General features: G+C 45.1%; 1 protein-coding gene across 1 annotated transcript; it reads left to right on the top strand.

Moving 5' to 3' along the window:
* Window positions 1–16034: 16034 nt before the first annotated feature.
* LOC119355060 (cytochrome P450 77A4-like) lies at window positions 16035–18015 on the top strand. The gene has a single exon (XM_037621844.1). The coding sequence runs from the start codon at window positions 16110–16112 to the stop codon at window positions 17724–17726; it is 1617 nt and encodes a 538-aa protein (XP_037477741.1). The 5' UTR covers window positions 16035–16109; the 3' UTR covers window positions 17727–18015.
* Window positions 18016–21642: the final 3627 nt, after the last annotated feature.

Genomic DNA, 21642 nt, shown 5'->3' with positions numbered 1-21642 from the left:
ACGAGATCGTACAAGCTAAACCCTAGAAGCTAGCCTATGGTATGATTGTTGTATCTGATCTATCGACTAGCCTGGCCTTGGTTTATATAATGCACTAGAGGCCTAGGATAACAAGAGTCCTAGCTGAATACGCCGGTGGGGAGGAGTCCTTGTCTTGATCACCAAGTCTTGCGGAATCTTCCATGTATGCGGCAGCTGTCCAAACTGGCCCATGAGTACACGGCCATGGGGGTCCTCGGCCCAATCTAACAGATCGGGAGACGACGTGGTGAGTACCCCCTAGTCTAGGACACTGTCAGTAGCCCCTGAACCAGTCTTCAAGTTATGGACGCTCCTCGATTCTTCCAAAATGTTCTTCATCTTCGGTTGTCGGTCTTGAAAACGGGTTCAACAAATCTTCCCATCTTCTATCTTGAGGATTGCCGAGCTAAATCTGAAGATCTCACACGTTGGGTATCCGAGGATCCCTTTAAGTCTTCGGCCTTTATCAATGTCTTGTTATTTTTATGCCACACCTCGGGTTTGAAGTTGTTCCCAGGCGGCAGCGTCCTCTTGCGTCCGAGCTCCAAGGCCGGACTGTATTCGAGGTATCTTTTGCAGCCGAGCACCAACACCGGACCGCTTTCCGAGCTCTAATGCCGGACTATATCCGAGGTGTCATATCACCTTGGTTCGAAAAAGTTGAAGGAGTTTAGCCGAGCTTAATACTGGGAATGCCCTCTATGGAGCCAGCCACTAGTGCCCGGGCTTTATGCCGGACTGCTTCCGAGGTGGTGCACCACCCCGACTGTGGGCCGATTTTTTGTCAATATTTTTTATTGGTGCAATTTATTCTCTGCCGAGATATATAGCCAGTAGCCCTCAAGGTGTGTATCGGTTTAAAACCCGAGATGCACTTGAAGGATGACGTAAGACCGCTGGTCCCAGTAGCCGCTGAGACTCAGGTTGATTTGCAAAATCGGCATGAGGATCAAGTCCTAGCTCGACAGAATACTTCGGGACACAAAAAATGGCGTGCTCAGTCCTCGAGACTCAGGTTGGGTGCGGCCGACCAACCTGAGGATCAAAATCTCCTCGGAAACTATAATGCACATAAAATTTTCTGTATTGGACAGGCAATGCAGTAGCCCCCGAGACACTGGTCGGGTGGTAACACCAGATCAGGGGATCGATGTGCCCCTTTAATATTTGTAAATAATAAGCCCAAAGCCCAGTAGCCCCCGAGCCTTAATGCGGGCACGGGTGGCCGAATTAAGGATCGATATCCATAGTGAAATCACAAATTATGTGTAATGATTCTATGTATCCAAGTACTTTACGTCATTAATGCTCGGATCTGCATTGTACAAAACTTTGTTGACCGACCATCGGCTTCCACCTCCTCGGCTAGTAGCCGAGGAGTGTTTGTCCTACTTTATAAAGCCTTTATGAGGGCAAAGATTTACAACAAACAATGCAATCTGGCCATACGGTTTTATAAACAAAGGTACACAGAGAGATATGTTATATTACTGTTTAACATAAAAAAATGTCTTCCAAAGAAAATAGTCCCTCTATCGGTTCCTTTCTTTGGGTTGTCATGCTAAGCATGATCATGAAACCTCAGCTCTAATGTAAGAGCAAAATATCAAGGATTTAGTTTGGGAGGCTAGTTAATAGCCCCCGGTAGTGTTCGGCGACAGTCGAGGTCAAGCCATAAACACTTCGGCCATTGTTATGAATGGCCTGTCATTTAACACAGTCATCGGATCGCTGACCAGTTTACGCTTATTGTGACAGTCAGTTTTCGGCTTTCTCCACTGAGGTGCTTAACCATGTGAGTTGGAAGCACAATCGCAGTGGTTCTCCCTTTGCACGCCTAGCCGAACAAAGCAGAACGTAGGAAGCAAGTGCAGGAGCCGGGCAACCCAACTATTAACCGAAGACACAATTCAAAACCGATGCATATATAGCAATATCCGAGAATGTTTTTGCCGAATCTCTAAAAGTGTCCGGCGTTGCACTGCGAGACTTGTGCTGAAAACACACAAATAGTTTAAAAGTGTCATAAGCTTGGAAAACCAAAAAAACGTCAGTAAAAACTTGACGTCCGAACAAGATCAAGTGTTCGGTGCCAATCCGAAAATTGATCTTTAGAAAAAAAGAGTGCTTCTGTCGTGCTTTAACATGACACATCGTATCTCAAGACTTCAAGCAGGTCAGCCTACGGTTTCAACCTCCTATCCTAAAGGCGGAGTACTTCTCATTAGACCAGTTTAGCAAACTAAACTCTAGCGGCTTTGAAAGAGAAATTAGGCTCCCTGGCTAGTGACCACACACTCGTGTTGAAAAAAGGAGTGATGAATAATAATAGTAATAAAAACTTTGCAACAACTAAGAAGAGCACTTATTATAAAATGGCTCATATAAATTTAAGAGCCCCCAAGTGACTTGGGTAAAAGAATTTTATGTATAATGATTGTATGTACCGAAGTACTAATATCATATCTTTGTTCACCCAAACTTTAAACGCGTCTTAACCGAACGTCGGCTTATCCCTCTTCAGTCAAGGACCGAAAAGTGTTATGTACTCCACCTGTCGAGAATATCGACAGTGTTTCCGATAACCAGGCAACCGGGCCATAAGGCTGTAACAGACAAAGCGCGCTCAGGGAACTTATGCTATATTACAGATGAAGTGTAAGAAGCATCTTCGAAGAAAATAATACCCCCACCGATACCTTTCTTCGGTGCTCATTATTACTATGAGACTTGTGCAATAGATTTTTTGTACTCATGAGTTCCGTTGTGTGCCGACCATGATTGAAAACAATAAAAGCGCTAGCTTTCGGCTTCACCCAGTCTAAGGTCAGAGCTCGGAGGACCCGTTCGTGACAATCGCAGAGGTGCTCCCTTTACTCCCTAGCCGAACAATCGGGAACGTAGGGGTAAGCACAGGAGCCAGGCAACCCATCTTGCAAATCGCTTAAGTCAATATGGTGCATATTGTGGTGTAATATACGAACAAGGAACGAAGCTGTACAAGTATAATCATATGCAGGAGGAAAAGCTCCATCAAGGGAGCCCCCAAGTAAATGGGGTATTTGAATTTGTGTGTCACAAACAAAGTTTGGACAAGGAAATTTTTTACAAGCAACTTTTTCCAAAAAGGTATAATGCTTGGTCGAACCGAACACAAGTTAAAAATTTAAAACTTTGAGCATGAAGGCAACTTAGCTGGTTAATGTGTTCGGTATTGATGACGCGGCCCGAGCTTGATGCGGGACAAGGTTCCATCCCCCAAGCCGGTCCCAAGGTGGCGGAGCAAAGAGCTCGGCACTCCGAAGTGGTGACATAGCACGGTCAATGCGGGCCGGCAGAGTGATGCCGAAGTCCCTGGCATGGGGTAATGAAGTGTTGATGAAGCCCCCTGTCCAGCCGAGGTGACGTGGTATGTCAGTACGCCGAATTGATGATATTGCCCAACCCAGATCATTTTCCTGTGCACAAAAAATAGTGAAAACCGAAGATAATAGTAATAATAATAAAAAAATCACTACATAATAAATAATTTATGCAAAGTGAGTAATAAAAGAAATATGGTCTGGCGCCAAATTCAATGTCGATGCCGGGCGTCGGCGTGATGCGGTAAAGGCGTGGCAAAGTCTGAATTCACAGGTCGGTCCGAGTTCCGGATGCGGCGTTCGCCGGACTATATACGGAAACTGACCGAACCACCATGCGACCATCATTAATGCGGCCACCATTTGATAGACCTGCGTACATATGATGGACAAACTAGAGTAATAATTCCTTGGGAAAAATGAACCCAAACAAGCAAAAAATACTAGGATTAATAGCACCTAGTTTATTTGTTGTAGCAATCCGAAGAAAGGTGATTCCCAAAATTGGGACTCGATCCGCACACCCATTGCCTAATGGGCGATAAAGCGACGGCATGGCGATGCTGGCAAAGGTTGGCTTGCCGAGGCAAAGCCCTCGGTCCAGCTAATGTGATGGAGCTGGTCGGCTAGTGACGGCAAAGTCTCCGGAGCAGGTTGATGAAGAGATGACGAAGCCCCCGGTCCAGCCGAGATGTCGAAGCCTTGATGTCAGTTGATGAGTCGAAGTAGGTCGGCGTGATGGACACCGGCTTGAAGGAGCAACAGTGCGACCCTGCTGATGCAGGTCGTGACGTGGTCAATGTCGGCTTGGTGAAGTGACCGTGCGGCGATGCCGGTATGCCCGCTCCGTGTAATCCGTGGGGCGGCGATGTTGGTGATGATTTATCCTTCGTGATGCCGAAATCTTGTTCGGCTTGCCGAGATGATGATCCGAAGTTGAGCTCGGCTCAACAAAGTGACGACATGTCTAGCGCAGGTCGGCAGTCTTGGAGCAATATTGTCGGACTGGTTTGACACCAGCATGATGATGAAGATGACCTCAGGGGAGGCTTTAAAATTCTATGGGCACATGTTTAAAAATGACGCACAATACCTTAGAAGAGAATTCCTCTAAAAAGGTTGTCCAATATCACGTTCATAACGAAACATGAATTCGGGTCGGATCCGTATTCGCGCAGGAAACAGATCCGAAAATTGGTCCAATCATCAGAAGGTTTCCGGAGTTGGAACCGTCAGATCGAGCTGAAATTTGGAGGGGTGGTAGATATGGGAATTCTGCAGTAGATGAACGGTTGGATCTTCCAAAGGACCTCTGAGTTGGGCTCTGGAGACCATGCCCTAAACCCGTCCAGATTCCCGTCCAGATTTGACAGGGCACCGGTATATCGTAGATTGAGGGAGATTCCTACATCGGAACTCGACGAAATTTTGCATGGTTGTTGTAGACGTAATTCCACACTATTCCACCAAAGCAATCGTCAAACTGACGCTCGAGGAGGCGGTGGCGGCTGATACGAGTTCGCTGTACAGAAAAACAGCACGGTCGCCCGAGGACAATGTTGACGTTGAGCCCCTGGGCTCCCTGGATGATTCCTTCATGATCTTGATAGAGATTGGAGTTGATGTTGATGAAGGCCCTCATCCGAACATGACGATCGGAGGTAGGGCACAGTCCTTGGTCCAGCCAAGGTGACTGGCCGAGCCGGTGACGAAGAAGCCGGCGTCGCAGTTGACCTGCGAGCGAGCCATTGATCCTTTTGCCGATCACACAGCGGAACTCTCAATGAAAGCACCAATGTCGGTGTCAAAACCGGCGGATCTCGGGTAGGGGGTCCCGAACTGTGTGTCTAAGATCGATGGTAACAGGAGGCAGGGGACAAGGTGTTTACCCAGGTTCGGGCCCTCTTGATGGAGGTAATACCCTACGTCATGCTTGATTGTTCTTGATGATATGAGTATTACAAGAGTTGATCTACCACGAGATCGTGCAGGCTAAACCCTAGAAGCTAGCCTATGGTATGATTGTTGTATCTGATTTATCGACTAGCCTGGCCTTGGTTTATATAATGCACCAGAGGCCTGGGATAACAAGAGTCCTAGCCGAATACGCCGGTGGGCAGGAGTCCTTGTCTTGATCACAAAGTCTTGCGGAATCTTCCATGTATGTGGCAGCTGTCCAAACTGGCCCATGAGTACACGGCCATGAGAGTCCTCGGCCCAATCTAACAGATCGGGAGACGACGTGGTGAGTACCCCCTAGTCTAGGACACCGTCAGTGCCCCTAGGGGGGCACAACCCACCAGGGCGCGTCTGGGCCCCCAGACGCGCCTAGGTGGGTTGTGCCCACCTCGGTGGCCTCCCGAACCGCCTCTTTGCTCTATAAATACCCCAATATTCTAGAAACCCTAGGGGAGTTGACGAAAATCAATTCCAGCCGCCGCAAGTTCCAGAAACACTAGATCCAATCTAGACACCATCATGGAGGGGTTCATCATCCTCATTGGCGCCTCTCTGATGATGCATGAGTAATTCTTTATAGACCTATGGGTCCGTAGTTAGTAGCTAGATGGCTTCCTCTCTCTCGTTTGATTCTAAATACAATGGTCTCTTGGAGATCCATATGATGTAATTCTTTTTGTGGTGTGTTTGTTGGGATCCGATGAACTTTGAGTTTATGATCAGATCTATCTCTTTTTATCCATGAAAGTTATTTGAGTCTTCTTTGATCTCTTATATGCATGATTTCTTATAACCTCGTATTTATTCTCTGATATTTGGGTTTTGTTTGGCCAACTTGATATATTTATCTTGCAATGGGAAGACGTGCATTGTGATGAGTCCGCTCTTACGGTGCTTGATCCCAGTGACAGAAGGGGAACCGACATGTATGTATCGTTGCTATTAAGGATAACAAGATGGGGTATATTTCTACATAAATAGATCTTGTCTACATCATGTCATCATTCTTATTGCATTACTCCGTTTCTCCATGAACTTAATACACTAGATGCATGCTGAATAGCGGTCGATGTGTGGAGTAATAGTAGTAGATGCAGGCATGAGTCGGTCTACTAATCTTGGACGTGATGCCTATATAATGATCATTGCCTAGATATCGTCATGATTATTTGAGGTTCTATCAATTTCCCAACAGTAATTTGTTTACCCACTGTTTACTATTTTTCTCGAGAGAAGCCACTAGTGAAACCTACGACCCCCGGGTCTCTTCTTTATCATATTTGCCTTTGCGATCTATTTTTATTTGCTTTTATTTTCAGATCTATGAAACCAAAAATACAAAAATACCTTGATGCAATTTTTACTTATTTATTTTATCTCGCGTTCCCGCGCGATCTTTCTGTTGGGATCTACGGTAGAGTGCGTAGACTGTAAATTAAAATTTCCTACGCACAGAACAACCAAGAATATGCGAGGGAGATGGATCATAGATCGTTACCACTAGACACATAGTGCCGTGCAGCGGAAGAAGAGTTGGGGCAGCACGTCCGCGTGGATCGTTTCCTCCTTGTGCGATCTCCCTCGAACTGCCGGTCGTCGGATCCCGCGTACAGGTTCGCCAGAGCGTCGCAAGTGCACCGCCTCTAACGGTATCCGCGCGTGCAGGAGGAACACCATGCGGCAGACTACTAGGTCCGATCACACAGTCGACAGTGAGTGGAGGTGTCTATTCGCAACACATGCAAACCCTAGTGGAAGCGCCGAAGGGATCAACCCCATGAGTGTGCCGCACCCCCACTTTATATAGGCATACGTCGGGGGCTCAACACTTGGGCCTTGCACGGATCCTAAAGCACAAAGTCTGTTCGGCCTAGATCCGAACCCGAGTAGGATCACTTCTGACTCGTGGAGTCAGACCGGGTCTCACAGGTTCCTTCCCTTAAACGCGCGGCCCCTTAGGTTCTCGTTCACTTGGTCACGGGTCAAATCACATCCGACTCGGCTAGTCGGTAGCGGCCTCTAGCAAAGTATGTCGACTCCAAGTGTCCGATGAAGCTGGTTAGCCGAACCCGTACATCACACTTTTGTTCCCTTTGCCACACGATATATGTTGTCGGGCTCAAGGCCAGTCTGTCATCCTTGTGCTAGCCCGACCTCTTTCTTGTTCCAGTGATGCCAACCACAAACCGGATTATCTCATAATCCAAATCGCATGGCCATGCTTATCTTGGTAGGATCACATGAGGGGACCAGAGTATATCTCTCCTGATCGGAGGGGCAAATCCCATCTTGCTCGACCATGTCTCACAGCATGGGTCTGGATAAGCCCGAAACCTACCTTTGTAACTACCCAGTCACGGAGTAGCATTTGGTTGGCCCAAAGCAAGTCTGTCACCATCCCGAGTACATGCGCCAGCTTAGGTCTTAGGACATATAACGTATGTTGTACTAGAGAGTCACATATGACATATCAATGTGTCTCATGGTTGGGTCTGTCCGACTCGGACCTTATCTTAATTTGAATCCGACTATGTCGAATCCGACCAGATCCTTCTGAGTCCATATTATCCGGTTAGCATCCAATGCTCCATGGCTAGTGAGACCAAGCCATCGACCGTGTCATATGCTAGTCTAGTCGGCTGCACGTCCACACATCCCTTTCGACTAGGGACACAAAGAAGTCACGTACTTGTTGATACACATCATTGATAATGTCCGAGGACTATCTTTATTCATAAACACATATGAAATATCATCATACATGATCTCCTCTAGGGCATATCTCCAACACTATTTCTCAAATTATTACGACTCTCTCACGTCCGTTTGCCAATCTCTGTCGCCGTTACCCGAAAGGGATTAACAACCCCTTTAATACGTCGGGTTGCGAGTATTTGTTATTTGTGTGCAGGTGCCGTTCACGTAGTGTTGTGTCGTTCTCCTACTGGTTCGATAACCTTGGTATCATCACCGAGGGAAATACCTACCATTGTTGTGCTGCATCATCCCTTCCTCTTTGGGGAAATACCGACGTAGTTCTAGCAGACATCAGTACTACAACTGCTTGAATTAGTTGGGACTTAATCTTCTGAATAAGGTAGCGATTGATGGAGTTCTCCAGTCACTACCACCAAGCTATAAGGGCTTTGTATTGAACTATAATATGCAAGGGATGGAGAAAATGATCCCTGAGCTCTTCGTGATGCTTAAAGCCGCGGAGGTAGAAATCAAGAAAGAGCATCAAGTGTTGATGGTGAATAAGACCACTAGTTTCAAGAAAAAGGGTAAGGGAAAGAAAGGGAGCGTCAAGAAGAATGGCAAGTCAGTTGCCGCTCCCGTGAAGAAACCTAAGGCTGGACTCAAACCCGAGACTGAGTGTTTCTATTGCAAGGGGAATGGCCACTGGAAGCGGAACCGCCCCAAGTACTTGGCAGATAAGAAGGCTGGCAACATCAATAAAGGTATATTTGATATACATGTTATTGATGTGTACCTTACTAGTGCCCGTAGTAGCGCCTCGGTATTTGATACTGGTTCGGTTGCTAATATTTGTACCTAGAAATAGGAGCTACAAAATAAATGGAGACTAGCTAAGGATGAGGTGACAATGCACGTCGGAAATGGTTCCAAGGTTGATGTGATCAATGTCGGCACACTCCCTCTACATTTACCTTCGAGATTAGTTATGAAGCTAAATAATTGTTATTTGGTGCCCGCGTTGAGCATGAACATTATATCTAGATCTTGTTTATTGCTAAAGGTTATTCATTTAAATCAGAGAATAATGGTTGCTCTATTTATATGGATAATATCTTTTATGGTCATGCACCCATGGTGAATGGTTTATTCTTGTTGAATCTCGATCGTAGTGATACACATATTCATAATATTGATGCCAAAAGATGCAAAGTTAATGACAATAGTTTCACATGTTTGTGGCACTGCCGCTTAGGTCATATTGGTTTAAAACACATGAAGTAACTCCATGCTGATGGACTTTTGGAATCACTTGATTATGAATCATTTGATACATGTGAACGTTGCCTTATGGGCAAGATGACTAAAATCCCGTTTTCTGGAACAATGGAGAAGGCAAATGACTCATTGGAAATAATACATACCGACGTATGCGTTCTGATGAGTGTTGAAGCATGAGGTGGATATCATTATTTTCTTACCTTCACGGATGATTTGAGTAGATACGGGTATATTTACTTAATGAAACACAAGTATGAAACATTTGAAAAGTTTAAGGAATTTCAGAGTGAAGTGGAGAATCACCGTAACAAGAAAATAAAGTTTCTATGATCTGATCGTGGAGGTGAATATTTTAGTTACGAGTTTGGTGCTCACTTAACACAATGTGGAATTGTTTCACAACTCACGCCACCCGGAACACCACAGCGTAATTATGTGTCGAATGTAATCACACTTTATTGGATATGGTGCGTTCTATGATGTCTATTATTGATTTGCCACTATCATTTTGGGGTTATGCATTAGAGGCAGCCGCATTCACTTTAAATAGGGAACCATCTAAATCTGTTGAGATGACACCATATGAATTGTGGTTCAGCAAGAAACCCAAGTTATCGTTTCTTAAAGTTTGGGGATCTGACGCTTATGTCAAGAGGCTTTAGCCTGATAAGCTCGAACCCAAAGAGGAGAAGTGTGTCTTCATAGGATACCCTAAAGAGACCATTGGGTATACCTTCTATCATAGATCTGAGGGCAAGATCTTTGTTGCCAAGAATGGGTCCTTTCTAGAGAAGGAGTTTCTTTTGAAAGAAGTGAGTGGGAGGAAAGTAGAACTTGATGAAGTAATCATACCTTCTCTCAAACTGGAAAGTAGCACATAACAGAAGATAGTTCTAGTGATGCCTACACCAACCGAAGAGGAAGCTAATCATGGTGATCATGAAACTTCAGATCAAGTTACAACTGAACTTCATAGGTCGACCAAGACACATTTTGCACCGGAATGGTACAGTAATCCCATCCTAGAAGTCATGTTGTTAGACAACGGCGAACCTACGAACTATGAAGAATCAATGATGAGCACGAATTCCGACAAATGGCTTGAGGCCATGAAATCTGAGATAGGATCCATGTGTGAGAACAAAGTATGGACTTTGGTGGACTTGCTCGATGACCGGCAAGCCATTGAGAATAAATGGATCTTTAAGAAGAAGACAGACGTTGATGGTAATGTCACCGTCTATAAAGCTCAACTTGTCACAAAAGGTTTTCGAAAAATTCAAGGAGTTGACTATGATGAGACTTTCTCACCCGTAGTGATGCTTAAGTTTGTTAGAATTATGTTAGCAATTGCTGCATTTTATGATTATGAAATCTAGTAGATGGACGTGAAAATTGTGTTCCTTCACGGGTTTCCTCAGGAAGAGTTGTATATGATGCAACCAGAAGGTTTTGTCAATCCTAAGGATGTTAAGAAGGTATGCAAGCTCCAGGGATCCATCTATGGACTGGTGCAAGCCTCTCGGAGTTAGAATATACACTTTGATGAGGTGATGAAAGCTTTTGGTTTTATACAAACTTACGGAGAAGCTTGTATTTACAAGAAAGTGAGTGGAAGCTCTGTAGCATTTCTAATATTGTATGTGGATGACATATTGTTGATTGGAAATGATATAGAACTTCTAGAAAGCATAAAAGGTTATTTGAACAAGAGTTTTTCAATGAAAGGCCTAGGTGAAGCTGCTTACATATTGGGCATTAAGATCTATAGAGATAGATCAAGACATTTGATAGGACTTACACAAGGCACATACCTTGACAAGATTTGGAAGAAGTTAAAAATGGACCAGTCTAAGAAGGGTTTCTTAACTATGTTGCAAGATGTGAAGTTGAGTAAGACTCAAATCCCGACCACGGCAGAAGAAAGAGAAAGGATGAAAATCATCCCCTATGCCTCAGCCATAGGATCTATAATCTATGCCATGTTGTGTACCAGACCTGATGTGTGCCTTTCCATAAGCCTGGTAGGGAGGTACCAAAGTGATCCAAGAGTAGATCACTGGACGGCGGTCAAGAATATCCTTAGGTACCTAAAGAGGACTAAGGAAAAGTTTCTTGGTTATGGAGGTGATAAAGAGTTCGTCGTAAAGGGTTACGTCGATGCAAGCTTTGACACCGATCCGGATGAATCTGAGTCGCAAGCCGGATACGTATAGTGGAGCAGTCATTTGGAATAATAGCTCCAAGTGGAGCATGGTAGCAGCATCTATAGTATGACATAGAGATATGCAAAGTACACAGTGATCTAAATATTGCAGACCCGTTGACTAAAACCTCTCTCATAAGCAAAACATGATCAAACCCCAGATCTCATTGTGTGTTAATCACATAGCGATGTGAAATAGATTATTAACTCTAGTGCAAGTGGGAGACTGTTGGAAAATGCCCTAGAGGCAATAATAAATTGGTTATTATCCTATTTCCCATTCATGATAAATGTTTGTTATTCATGCTAGAATTGTATTGACCGGAAATTTAAATGCATGTGGATACATAAACAACATTGTGTCCCTAGTGAGCCTCTACTTGACTAGCTCGTTGATCAAAGATGGTTAAGATTTCCTAACCATAGACATGAGTTTTCATTTGATAACGGGATCACATCATTAGGAGAATGGTGTGATGGAGAAGACCCAACAATAAACTTAGCATCAGATCGTTTAGTTATTGGCTATAGCTTTCTTCATGTCAAGTATCAGTTCCTTAGACCATAGAGCATGTCACTCCCGGATAACGAAGGAATACTTTGTGTGCTATCAAACGTCACTTCGTAACTGGGTGATCATAAAGGTGCTCTACAGGTATCTCCGAAGGTGTCTGTTGAGTTGCATGCATCGAGAATGGGATTTGTCACTCCCTATGACGGAATGATATCCCTGGGCCCTCTCGGTAATACAACATCGTAAAGAGCTTGCAAGCAATGTGGTTAATGAGTTAGTCATGAGATCTTATATTAAGGAACAAGTAAAGAGACTTGCCGGTAATGATATTGAACTAGGTATGGAGATACAGATGATCGAATCTCGGGCAAGTAACATATCACTGGACAAAGGGAATTGCATACGGGATTAACCGAATCCTCGACATCGTGGTTCAACCGATAAAAGTTCTTCATGGAATATGTAGGAACCAATATGGACATCCAGGTCTCGTCATTGGTTATTGACCGGACAGGTGTCTCAGTCATGTCTACATGATTCTCGAACCCGTAGGGTCCGCAAGCTTAACGTTCGGTGACGCTAGAGTAGTATTGGGATATGTACATTGGTGAAGGAAAAGGGGAAGAGTCCTAAGGGGGAAGGCACCCCCTAGGTGCCTTGGGGAGGACACCTCCCTAGGCCCATGCCCCCTCCTTGGAGGAGGGGCTAGGGCTGCGCCCCAACCCTCCCCCTTGCCTCCTATATATAGTGGGGGAGAGGGAGGGGTTGGACACACCAATTCCCATGCCCCGGCTGTAGCCGTACATTTGCCATAACTCCGTTTTCTCCTCAGATCGATTCCAGCAGCGTTTTGTGAAGCCCTGCCGGCACTGCACCACCACCATCCCCACCATGTCGTCGTGTTGGTTGAGATCCCATCTAGTTATCCTCTCTTGCTTGTTGGATCAAGAAGGAGGAGACGTCACCGAGCCGCACGTGTGTTGAACGCGGAGGTGCCGTCCGTTCGGTGCTAGATCGGATTGGATCGCGATCAGGTCGCAAAGAGTACGACTACATCAACCGCGTTGTATACGCTTTTGCTTTCGGTCTACAAGGGTTTGTAGACACACTCCATCTCGTTGCTATGCATCTCGTAGATTAGATCTTAGGTGTTTGTAGATTTTTTTTTTGATTTTCATGCTTCGTTCTCCATCAAGAATTTGAACACACACAAAATTGTGTCTTTTATAATGTGCAAGAATAAGCACATAATAGTGTAATATTTACGAATAAGAATTTTCCTAGGAAAGAATGAATTAGTGGCATTGGTATTACCCTTAAAAATATAAGAAATTAAATCAAATAATGACAGAACTTACATATTTTTTATAATATGCAAGAATAAGCATATAACGGTGAAAGTTTCACAAAAATGAAGATTTCTAAAAAGGTATGAGCTAGTGGCATTGGTATTACGCTTAAATAAAAAAAGAAAATTTACTAAAAACTAAAAAAATCAAAATCATAAATTTTTATAAGGAACAATGAATTAATGTTGTTGGTATTACCTCTAAAAAAGAGATAACGAAGTATTACAAGGAAGAATGAATTAGTGGCATTACTATTACCCTCGATGAAGAAAGAAAATAAAAATGGAAAACTCGCACACAACCTTGCATTACAATTGCACCTTTGTAATACAAAAATGATAAGCATATAATAGTGCAATCTTTGCATTCTGGTACAATTTATACACATATTGTATAGTACTTATGTGTATACATTTTCTTAGAAACAATGAAGTAGTGACACCGGTATTAACCTTCAATAAGAAATAAAATGTAAAAATCCTGAAACAATTAATGAGAAAATTTGCACACAATTTACACAGAAATTGCACACTTTTATAATATGCAAGTATAAACATATAATTGTGGCATTTTTGAAAAATAAGTTTTCTAAGAGGAATGAATTAGTGGCAATGTTAATACCCTCAAAGAAGAAATAAATTGAATTAAAACTAAAACAAAATCAATATAATGAAGTTTTACAAAGGAAAAAAATTAGTGGCATTAATATTACCTTAAAGAAGGAATAAAACTAAACAATTTAAAATAATAAAAGTTTTCTACTGAATAATGAATTAGACATATTGCTATTACCTTAAAGAAGAAAGAAGTATAGAAAATAAACTAATAGGGACAAAACTTGCACATAATTTACATAGAAAATTGTGTTTTTCCATAATATGCAAGAATAAGCATATAATAGTAAAAAAATACAAAAAATGTTGTCTAAGAAGGATTTTTTTAGTGGCATTGATATTACCCTTAAAAAGAAAATAACTATAAGAAATTAAATCAAATATTGACAACATTTGCACACAATTTACATAGAAATTACACCTTTTTATATCAAAATCAAATATAATGAAGTTTTATAAGGTAGAATGAATTAGTGGCATTGGTAGTACCCTTAAAGAAGAAATAAAATGAAAAATAAATCAAAACAAAATCCAACTAGCGAGGTTTTATAAGGACAAATGAATTTGTGTCACTGATTACCTTTTCAGAAGAAAGAAACTAAAAATAAGAACAACAAAAACTTATGCACAACCTTGCACTAAAATTGCACCTTTTGAAATACGAAAAGAATGAACGTATAATAGTTTAAACTTCACACTCTAGTATAATTTACACACGTATTGTAGCTTACGTGGGTACATTTTCTAAGAAAATTGTATTAGTACATTGGTATTACACTTCAAAAATAAAGAAAATATAAAAGAATTAAACCAACCAGTGACAAAATTTGCACACAGTTTACTCAAAAATTGCGCATTTTTATAATATACAGGTATGAACATATAATAGTGGATTTTTCACCAAAAAAATGTAAAAAATAATAAATTAGTGGCACTGCTATTACCTTGAAAAAAAGAACTAAAAAAACAAAAATGAATGAATTTTTATAATGAAGAGTGAATTAGTAGCATTGATACTACACTTCAAAAAGAAAGAAAATGAAATAATAACTAAAGCAAAATCAGAATAAATGAAATTTGAATTCAAAAGAGGGCTGACATCATCTTGGGTCTCTTTGCCCAAGCCTAAAATAGTTTGTTCCTCCCTGCACAAGTTGGACATCTAGTATAGGGATTAATATATGCAAAGCTTAGACAATGCCAGCTACAAAAGAGTTTACTGACTAAATCAAAAGTACAGAAATTACTAAGCTATGAAAATCTCATAGGAATGATAAAAACAAAGCAGAAAGTAACCTACATAAACCTTATGGTTTTCCCATGAAAATCAAAGTGGGAAGTGATAAAACAAAGCAAAGAAAGATAAAAATGGACAGAAACTGCCGGTGTGGGATGGAATAACAGATGACAACAGGGCCACAAGTAACGGGCTACAAGCCCATTAACATCTCCTGCCCCACAAAACCGAGTAAGTCAAACAATGCAAGCCCAAATTCAAAAAAGGTGTGTCTAGCGCACATGTAGATGTGCTTTAGTTATTGCACATCTAAGTGAGTGAATCAAATATAAAGAAAAAAAGAAAAAAAATATCTACACGAATCTTGACGTAAGATCAATGACATAGAATTTAGATGTGCGATATTTATGACACATCTAGATGTGCTTTAGCAAAACTGTTCAAAAAAAAATAGAACAGAACACACAACAGAAATGTAAAACCGAAAGGAATCTTGGAGCAGCAATCAACGGCAACAAAAATTGAGTGACCGAAACTTGAAATTCAGGCGACCTGCATTTAGCTAAAGTGATTTTATATTTATGAACGGAGGAAGTTGAGTGCATGTGTGAGCAACTGAGCACTGCAGCATCGCGACGCGGCACCGAGCAACTGAGTCTCCTCGAGTCAAGCTAGCTAGGCGCCCAATCGCCTCATGAGGTCATTGAATTCTCCAACGAGATTTGCCACCTCGCATTTACTCGGGTCCTCTCTCCGGCCACGCACTAGGCCTCTTCTCTCCCTATAATATCTGCTACAAACTCAAATCTACTACTCATAGCCACGCACTACGCCTCTCCATCTCGTACAGCACTTCATTTATCGCGCCCATGTCCATGCAACGACAACAGCAACAACCGGCGCGTGCCACTGCCAACCTTCTCGGCGCAATGCCTGGGGACTCCATGATGAGCCTAGCCTTCACGGCCGCCGTGGCCACCGCGGCCATAGTGGTGGCCGTCGCTGTGGCGAGGTACAACCGGAAGTACCGGGGGCTGAGGCTCCCACCCGGCCCGCCCGGGTGGCCCATCGTCGGGAACCTCTTCCAGGTCGCCTTCTCCGGGAAGCTCTTCATCCACTACATCCGCGACCTGCGGCGTGAGTACGGACCCGTCCTGACGCTGCGGATGGGCGTGCGCACGCTCGTCGTCATCAGCAGCGCCGAGCTCGTGCACGAGGCGCTCGTCGAGAAGGGCGCCGAGTTCGCCAGCCGCCCCGCCGAGAACACCACGCGCAACATCTTCTCCTCCAACAAGTTCACCGTCAACTCCGCGGTGTACGGCCCCGAGTGGCGGTCGTTGCGTCGGAACATGGTGTCCGGGATGCTGAGCACGTCGCGTCTCCGGGAGTTCCGCCCGGCGAGGCTTCGAGCCATGGACCGCTTCGTGGCACGCATGCGCGCCGACGCCGCTGCGTCCGCCGACGGGGCCTCCGTGTGGGTGCTCCGCAACGCGCGCTTCGCGGTGTTCTGCATCCTGCTCGATATGACCTTCGGCCTGCTCGACCTGGACGAGGAGCACATCGTGCACATCGACGCCGTCCTGAAGCGCGTGCTGCTCGCCGTCGGCGTGCGCATGGATGACTACCTCCCGTTCCTCCGCCCCTTCTTCTGGCGGAAGCAGCGCCGGGCGCTCGCCGTTCGCCGCGAGCAGGTCGACACGCTCCTCCCGCTCATCAACCGCCGCCGCGCCATCCTCCGCGACATGCAGAGCTCGCCGCCAGATCCCAACGTCGCCGCGCCCTTCTCGTACCTCGACTCGCTGCTGGACCTCCACATCGAGGGCCGCCAAGGCGCAGACGAGGAGCTGGTCACGCTCTGCGCGGAGCTGATCAACGGTGGCACCGACACCACGGCCACCGCCATTGAGTGGGCCATGGCGCGCATCGTGGACAACCCGTCCATCCAGGTCCGGCTCCACGAGGAGATCATGCAGCAAGTCGGCCACGCCCGGGCAATCGACGACAAGGACATCGAGAGCATGCCCTACCTCCAGGCCTTCGTCAAGGAGCTCCTCCGGAAGCACCCGCCCACCTACTTTTCGCTCACCCACGCCGCCGTCAAGCCTGGGAGCAAGCTCGCCGGCTACGACGTGCCCACGGACGCGAACCTGGACATCTTCCTCCCGACCATCTCGGAGGACCCCAAGCTGTGGGACCGGCCGACGGAGTTCGACCCGGATAGGTTCCTAACCGGCGGCGAGACCGCGGACATGACAGGGTCCGCGGGCATCCGGATGATACCGTTCGGGGCGGGGCGGCGGATCTGCCCGGGCTTGGCCATGGGGACGACGCACATCGCGCTCATGGTGGCGCGGATGCTGCAGGAGTTCGAGTGGCGCGCGCACCCGTCGCAGCCGGCGGTCGACTTCAAGGATAAGGTGGAGTTCACGGTGGTGATGAACCAGCCTCTGCTGGCCACCGTCATGCCCCGGAAGATGTCGCTCTGATGCATGTGCATGCATGTGGATCGGGGTGCCCGGCAGTCGTACGTCCAATGCATGCATCGCAACCACCCCGGCCGTTAGATCAGCACGTAACCCACCCATGTGCCACCACCGTACCTACTGTTACCGATTCCAGCATTATGAGAAAGTATCCTAGTGTGCTATACATAGCTTCTCTAGTCGTTTATCTATGTCCACGGTATACACACCTGTATTATGTGTGCGAAGTAGCACAGTCACATATGCATCAAGCGAGTTTGTATCATTTTGAATTGAAGAACTTATTCCTATATGTGCAAGGATTGCTCCTACTAAGATTTGTTCTTCCTAATATATATACTGATTCGTCAAGCTCCATAGAAAAAAAAGGCAAGATCGTTTACAAGCATAGATGAAATAAACGCCTTCTTCCCTAAGAAAAGTTTATGGTTCCTCTGCCTCCCGTCGACGGTGAAGAAAAGTCTAGGGTTCCTTTGTCTCCCGTCGACTCCACCGTCGTTCCGCCTGTTCTCCAACGGCCCTAGGACCATGGCGGCACGGTGGATCCTAACCCTTGCCGGTGGGAGGGTTCTGTTTTTGGATGTCCCTTCGAGTATTATTAGGGTTTGTGTTTTGCTCTGGAAGACGAGATGGCGGCGGCTCTGTGAAGTTGGGAATAATTTTCTTTCCGCCTAACCCTCGCCTTGGTGTTGTGTCTAGCATCGTCGGTGGGTGTGTGGGGTGTGTCTTCGACGGATCTGTCCTTGGTGAATTTGCTCGATTTTGGTCGTAGTTTGTCTACCTTCGTGTGTCTTCAGGTTGGATCATTTCAATCTATGCTACTCTTTATCGGCGGCGGTTGATGTAGTGTTGCGCTGGTCCTATGAGGCCTTAGCACGATGACTTCCCCACTGTATACTACAACAAGTTTTGCCCGACGCCGGCGAGGGAGGGCGATGAAAGCGACACGTCTTTGGCTCGCTTTAGTACTTGTAGTCGTCGCTAGGTGGTCTACGGATCTAAATATAATTTTTATTATTTCTGACGTTAAGTGTACTGTCTGATTGAAGATGATCGAAAGTTTTCTCGTAAAGAAGAAAGACTGAATCGTCGGCTTGCAGTTCCCGCCCACTTGCACTGCACCGTGTTCTGCGATTCGACCGCCAAAGCAAACAGAAAAGTACATCCATTATCTTAAGAAAAAGAAGGGAAAGTCTGGAGGTATGGCAGTGACGCTTGATATGGCTAAGGCGTATGATAGGGTGGAATGGGCATACTTGCGTGCGATGATGGAGAAATTTGGGTTTGCTGCTGAGTGGATTGACCGGGTAATGGTATGCGTTCAGACTGTGTCCTTTTCAATTCGAGTTAATGGGAAATTCTTAGAATCTTTCAGACCTACCAAAGCCATCAGGCAGGCTGATCCCATCTCACCGTTTCTATTTCTCATATGTGCGGAAGATGAGCAATTTGTTGAAATTCCGTGGCCCGGACCAGCTATCCCGTGGTGTTAGAGTTGGAATACATGCTCCATGGGTGTCACACTTGTTGTTTGCAGATGATTGTCTGGTCTTTACATGGGCCTCTTTTGAGGTAGCTACCAAATTGCATAACACGTTGGAGGTCTATCGACGAGCTTCAGGCCAAATGGTGAACCGGGTGAAGTCTGCCGTATTATTCAGTGCCAATTGTTCCGCCGAGATGAAAGCGGTGGTCCTGAGCAAACTGAGATTGAGACGGAAGCTCTAGTTGAGAAGTATTTGGGGCTGCCAACGGCCATGCTCATCCGATGTTCAATTTGAACACATTGCCACTAGTATCCGCAAACTAGTAAATGGGTACGTTCCCAAACTTTCAAGCACCGCGACAAGGGAAATTTTGATCAAAGCGGCTTGTCAGGCAATTCCCACATATTCCATGAGTTGTTTCAGGTTGTCCAAAAAACTATGTAAGAAGTTGATTGATATAGTTGTTCGATTCTTCTGGGGTGGAAATGAAAACCGAAGGAAGCTACATTGGAAAAAAATGGAGAGATGTAGCTATACCAAAAGGAGATGGAGGCATGGGCTTTAGGGATTTTGAAATGTTCAATCAGGTTATGCTTGCAAAACAGGGCTGGAGGTTGATTACCATACCGGAATCGTTGTGTGCTAGAGTTCTTAAGGGTAAGTATTTTCATGATCATGACTTTATGTTAGCCAAGAACAAGAGAGGGTCATCACATATTTGGAGGGAAATACTCCATGGTAGAGAGGCACTAAAACTAAGATTGGTGAAGAGGGTTGGAGATGGCTCTTCTATTCGTCCTTGGGATGATCCATGGATTCCATCTAATTATGGTTTCAAACCTATTGTGAAGCTCTCAGGTGCAGCCGTGAACAGAGTACAAGAATTGACAAATGAAGACAGTGGGGAATGGGATATCAATGTGATAAAATTACATTTTGTTGAACCTGATATGAGTGCAATCTACAAGATCACCCTCAGTCGCTTCACTGGGGACTCATGGGCGTGGCACTTTGAAAAGAATGGGAATTTCACAGTACGGTCAGCATACAGAGAGCTAGTAGCTAAATGTCATCAAAGAATCCAGCCGAGTTCCAACAGTAGTCAAGCAAAAGCATGGAAGAAAATGTGGCGACTTGAAGTTCCTCCGAAGGTTAAGAATTTCTGGTGGCGTATTTGTCATGATTTCATTCCCTGTCGTGCAGTGCTGAAGCATAGACATATGGAGAAAATTGATTTCTGTGAAAGTTGTGGGCAGCCTGAAACTTCGATGCATGCAATTTTTTATTACACTTGGGCTCGGAGGTTCTGGGACGAGATGAAAAGTCTAACTGTCATTAAAATTCCCAAACTTCATCCCCACTCATGGACACTTGATCTTGTTGATGGAACCAAGGTTTCTCACGCAGATGCTTGCATTATTTGTTGTGGTGTGTGGGCAATATGGACTAAGCGAAACGCAAGAAAACATGCGGAGACTGGACGTACCATAGCGCAATCTGTCAAATGGGTTACTGATACAATGATGCATTTGGTTGTGGCAGGAAAAGAAACCATAGTTAAGGCGTCGAAGGTGAAAGCTAAATGGTCACCACCTGAAAATGGAGTGATCAAGGTGAATGTTGATGCCTCCTTTGATGAGAATATGAATCAAGGATCTTCCGGGCTGGTGATCCGTGATAGTTTTGGCAATCTCCTACATGCACAGGCCTCTGGTATGAGTTTGCAGCAAGCTCGATGGCAATGGAAGTGGAGGCGATTCGAGATGGGGTGCGAATGGCCCTGGAAAGAGGCTTCCATAGAGTTCTCGTTGAGAGTAACGCTCAAGCAATCATAAAGCTGTGGAAGCAAAAGATTTTGATCATGCTGAGATTGCTGGTGTCCTTCATGAGATTAAAGAGCTGAGTGCACACTTAGAGTTTTAGGCTAATATTCGCACGAAGAGACGCTAATGAGGCGGCTCACTTATGTGCGACGCAGGCGACAGGTGTTAGGGGGAGATGCTTATGGCTTAATTGCATTCAAGTATTCCTAACGAACACGTTGTATGGTGATTGTATGCCTGATTAGTTAGCAATAAAGCTCTTTTACTCATAAAAAAATAGAAAAGTCTACACGCAAAACAAAAAAAAAGCAAACAGTTTTGTCAGCATGCTCGGCGACTGTTCGTCGCCGTGACCCACGGCGGCACAGCCCGATCTCAGGCCCAGTACTACTTGCGTAGATTATTCCGTTCTCTTCATCACAATGGCGACAGCAGCGGAGGCCGCGGGTTGGCTGCATCGGGAAAGACCCGCTTGCCGCCAACAATTACTCGCCGCCTTTCTTGGGCCAACCGGCGCTCCATCCGCGGCCGCGTCAGAACAGAGTGCCCCTGCCTTGCCCGCAGTACGGCCGGCCTGGGCCAGCGGAAATTGAAAAACCGCTGCTTTGC

This window comes from Triticum dicoccoides, chromosome 2A (genome assembly GCF_002162155.2).
Source record: "Triticum dicoccoides isolate Atlit2015 ecotype Zavitan chromosome 2A, WEW_v2.0, whole genome shotgun sequence".
Taxonomy (NCBI): Eukaryota; Viridiplantae; Streptophyta; class Magnoliopsida; order Poales; family Poaceae; genus Triticum; species Triticum dicoccoides.
This window is presented reverse-complemented; position numbering and strand designations above follow the sequence as displayed.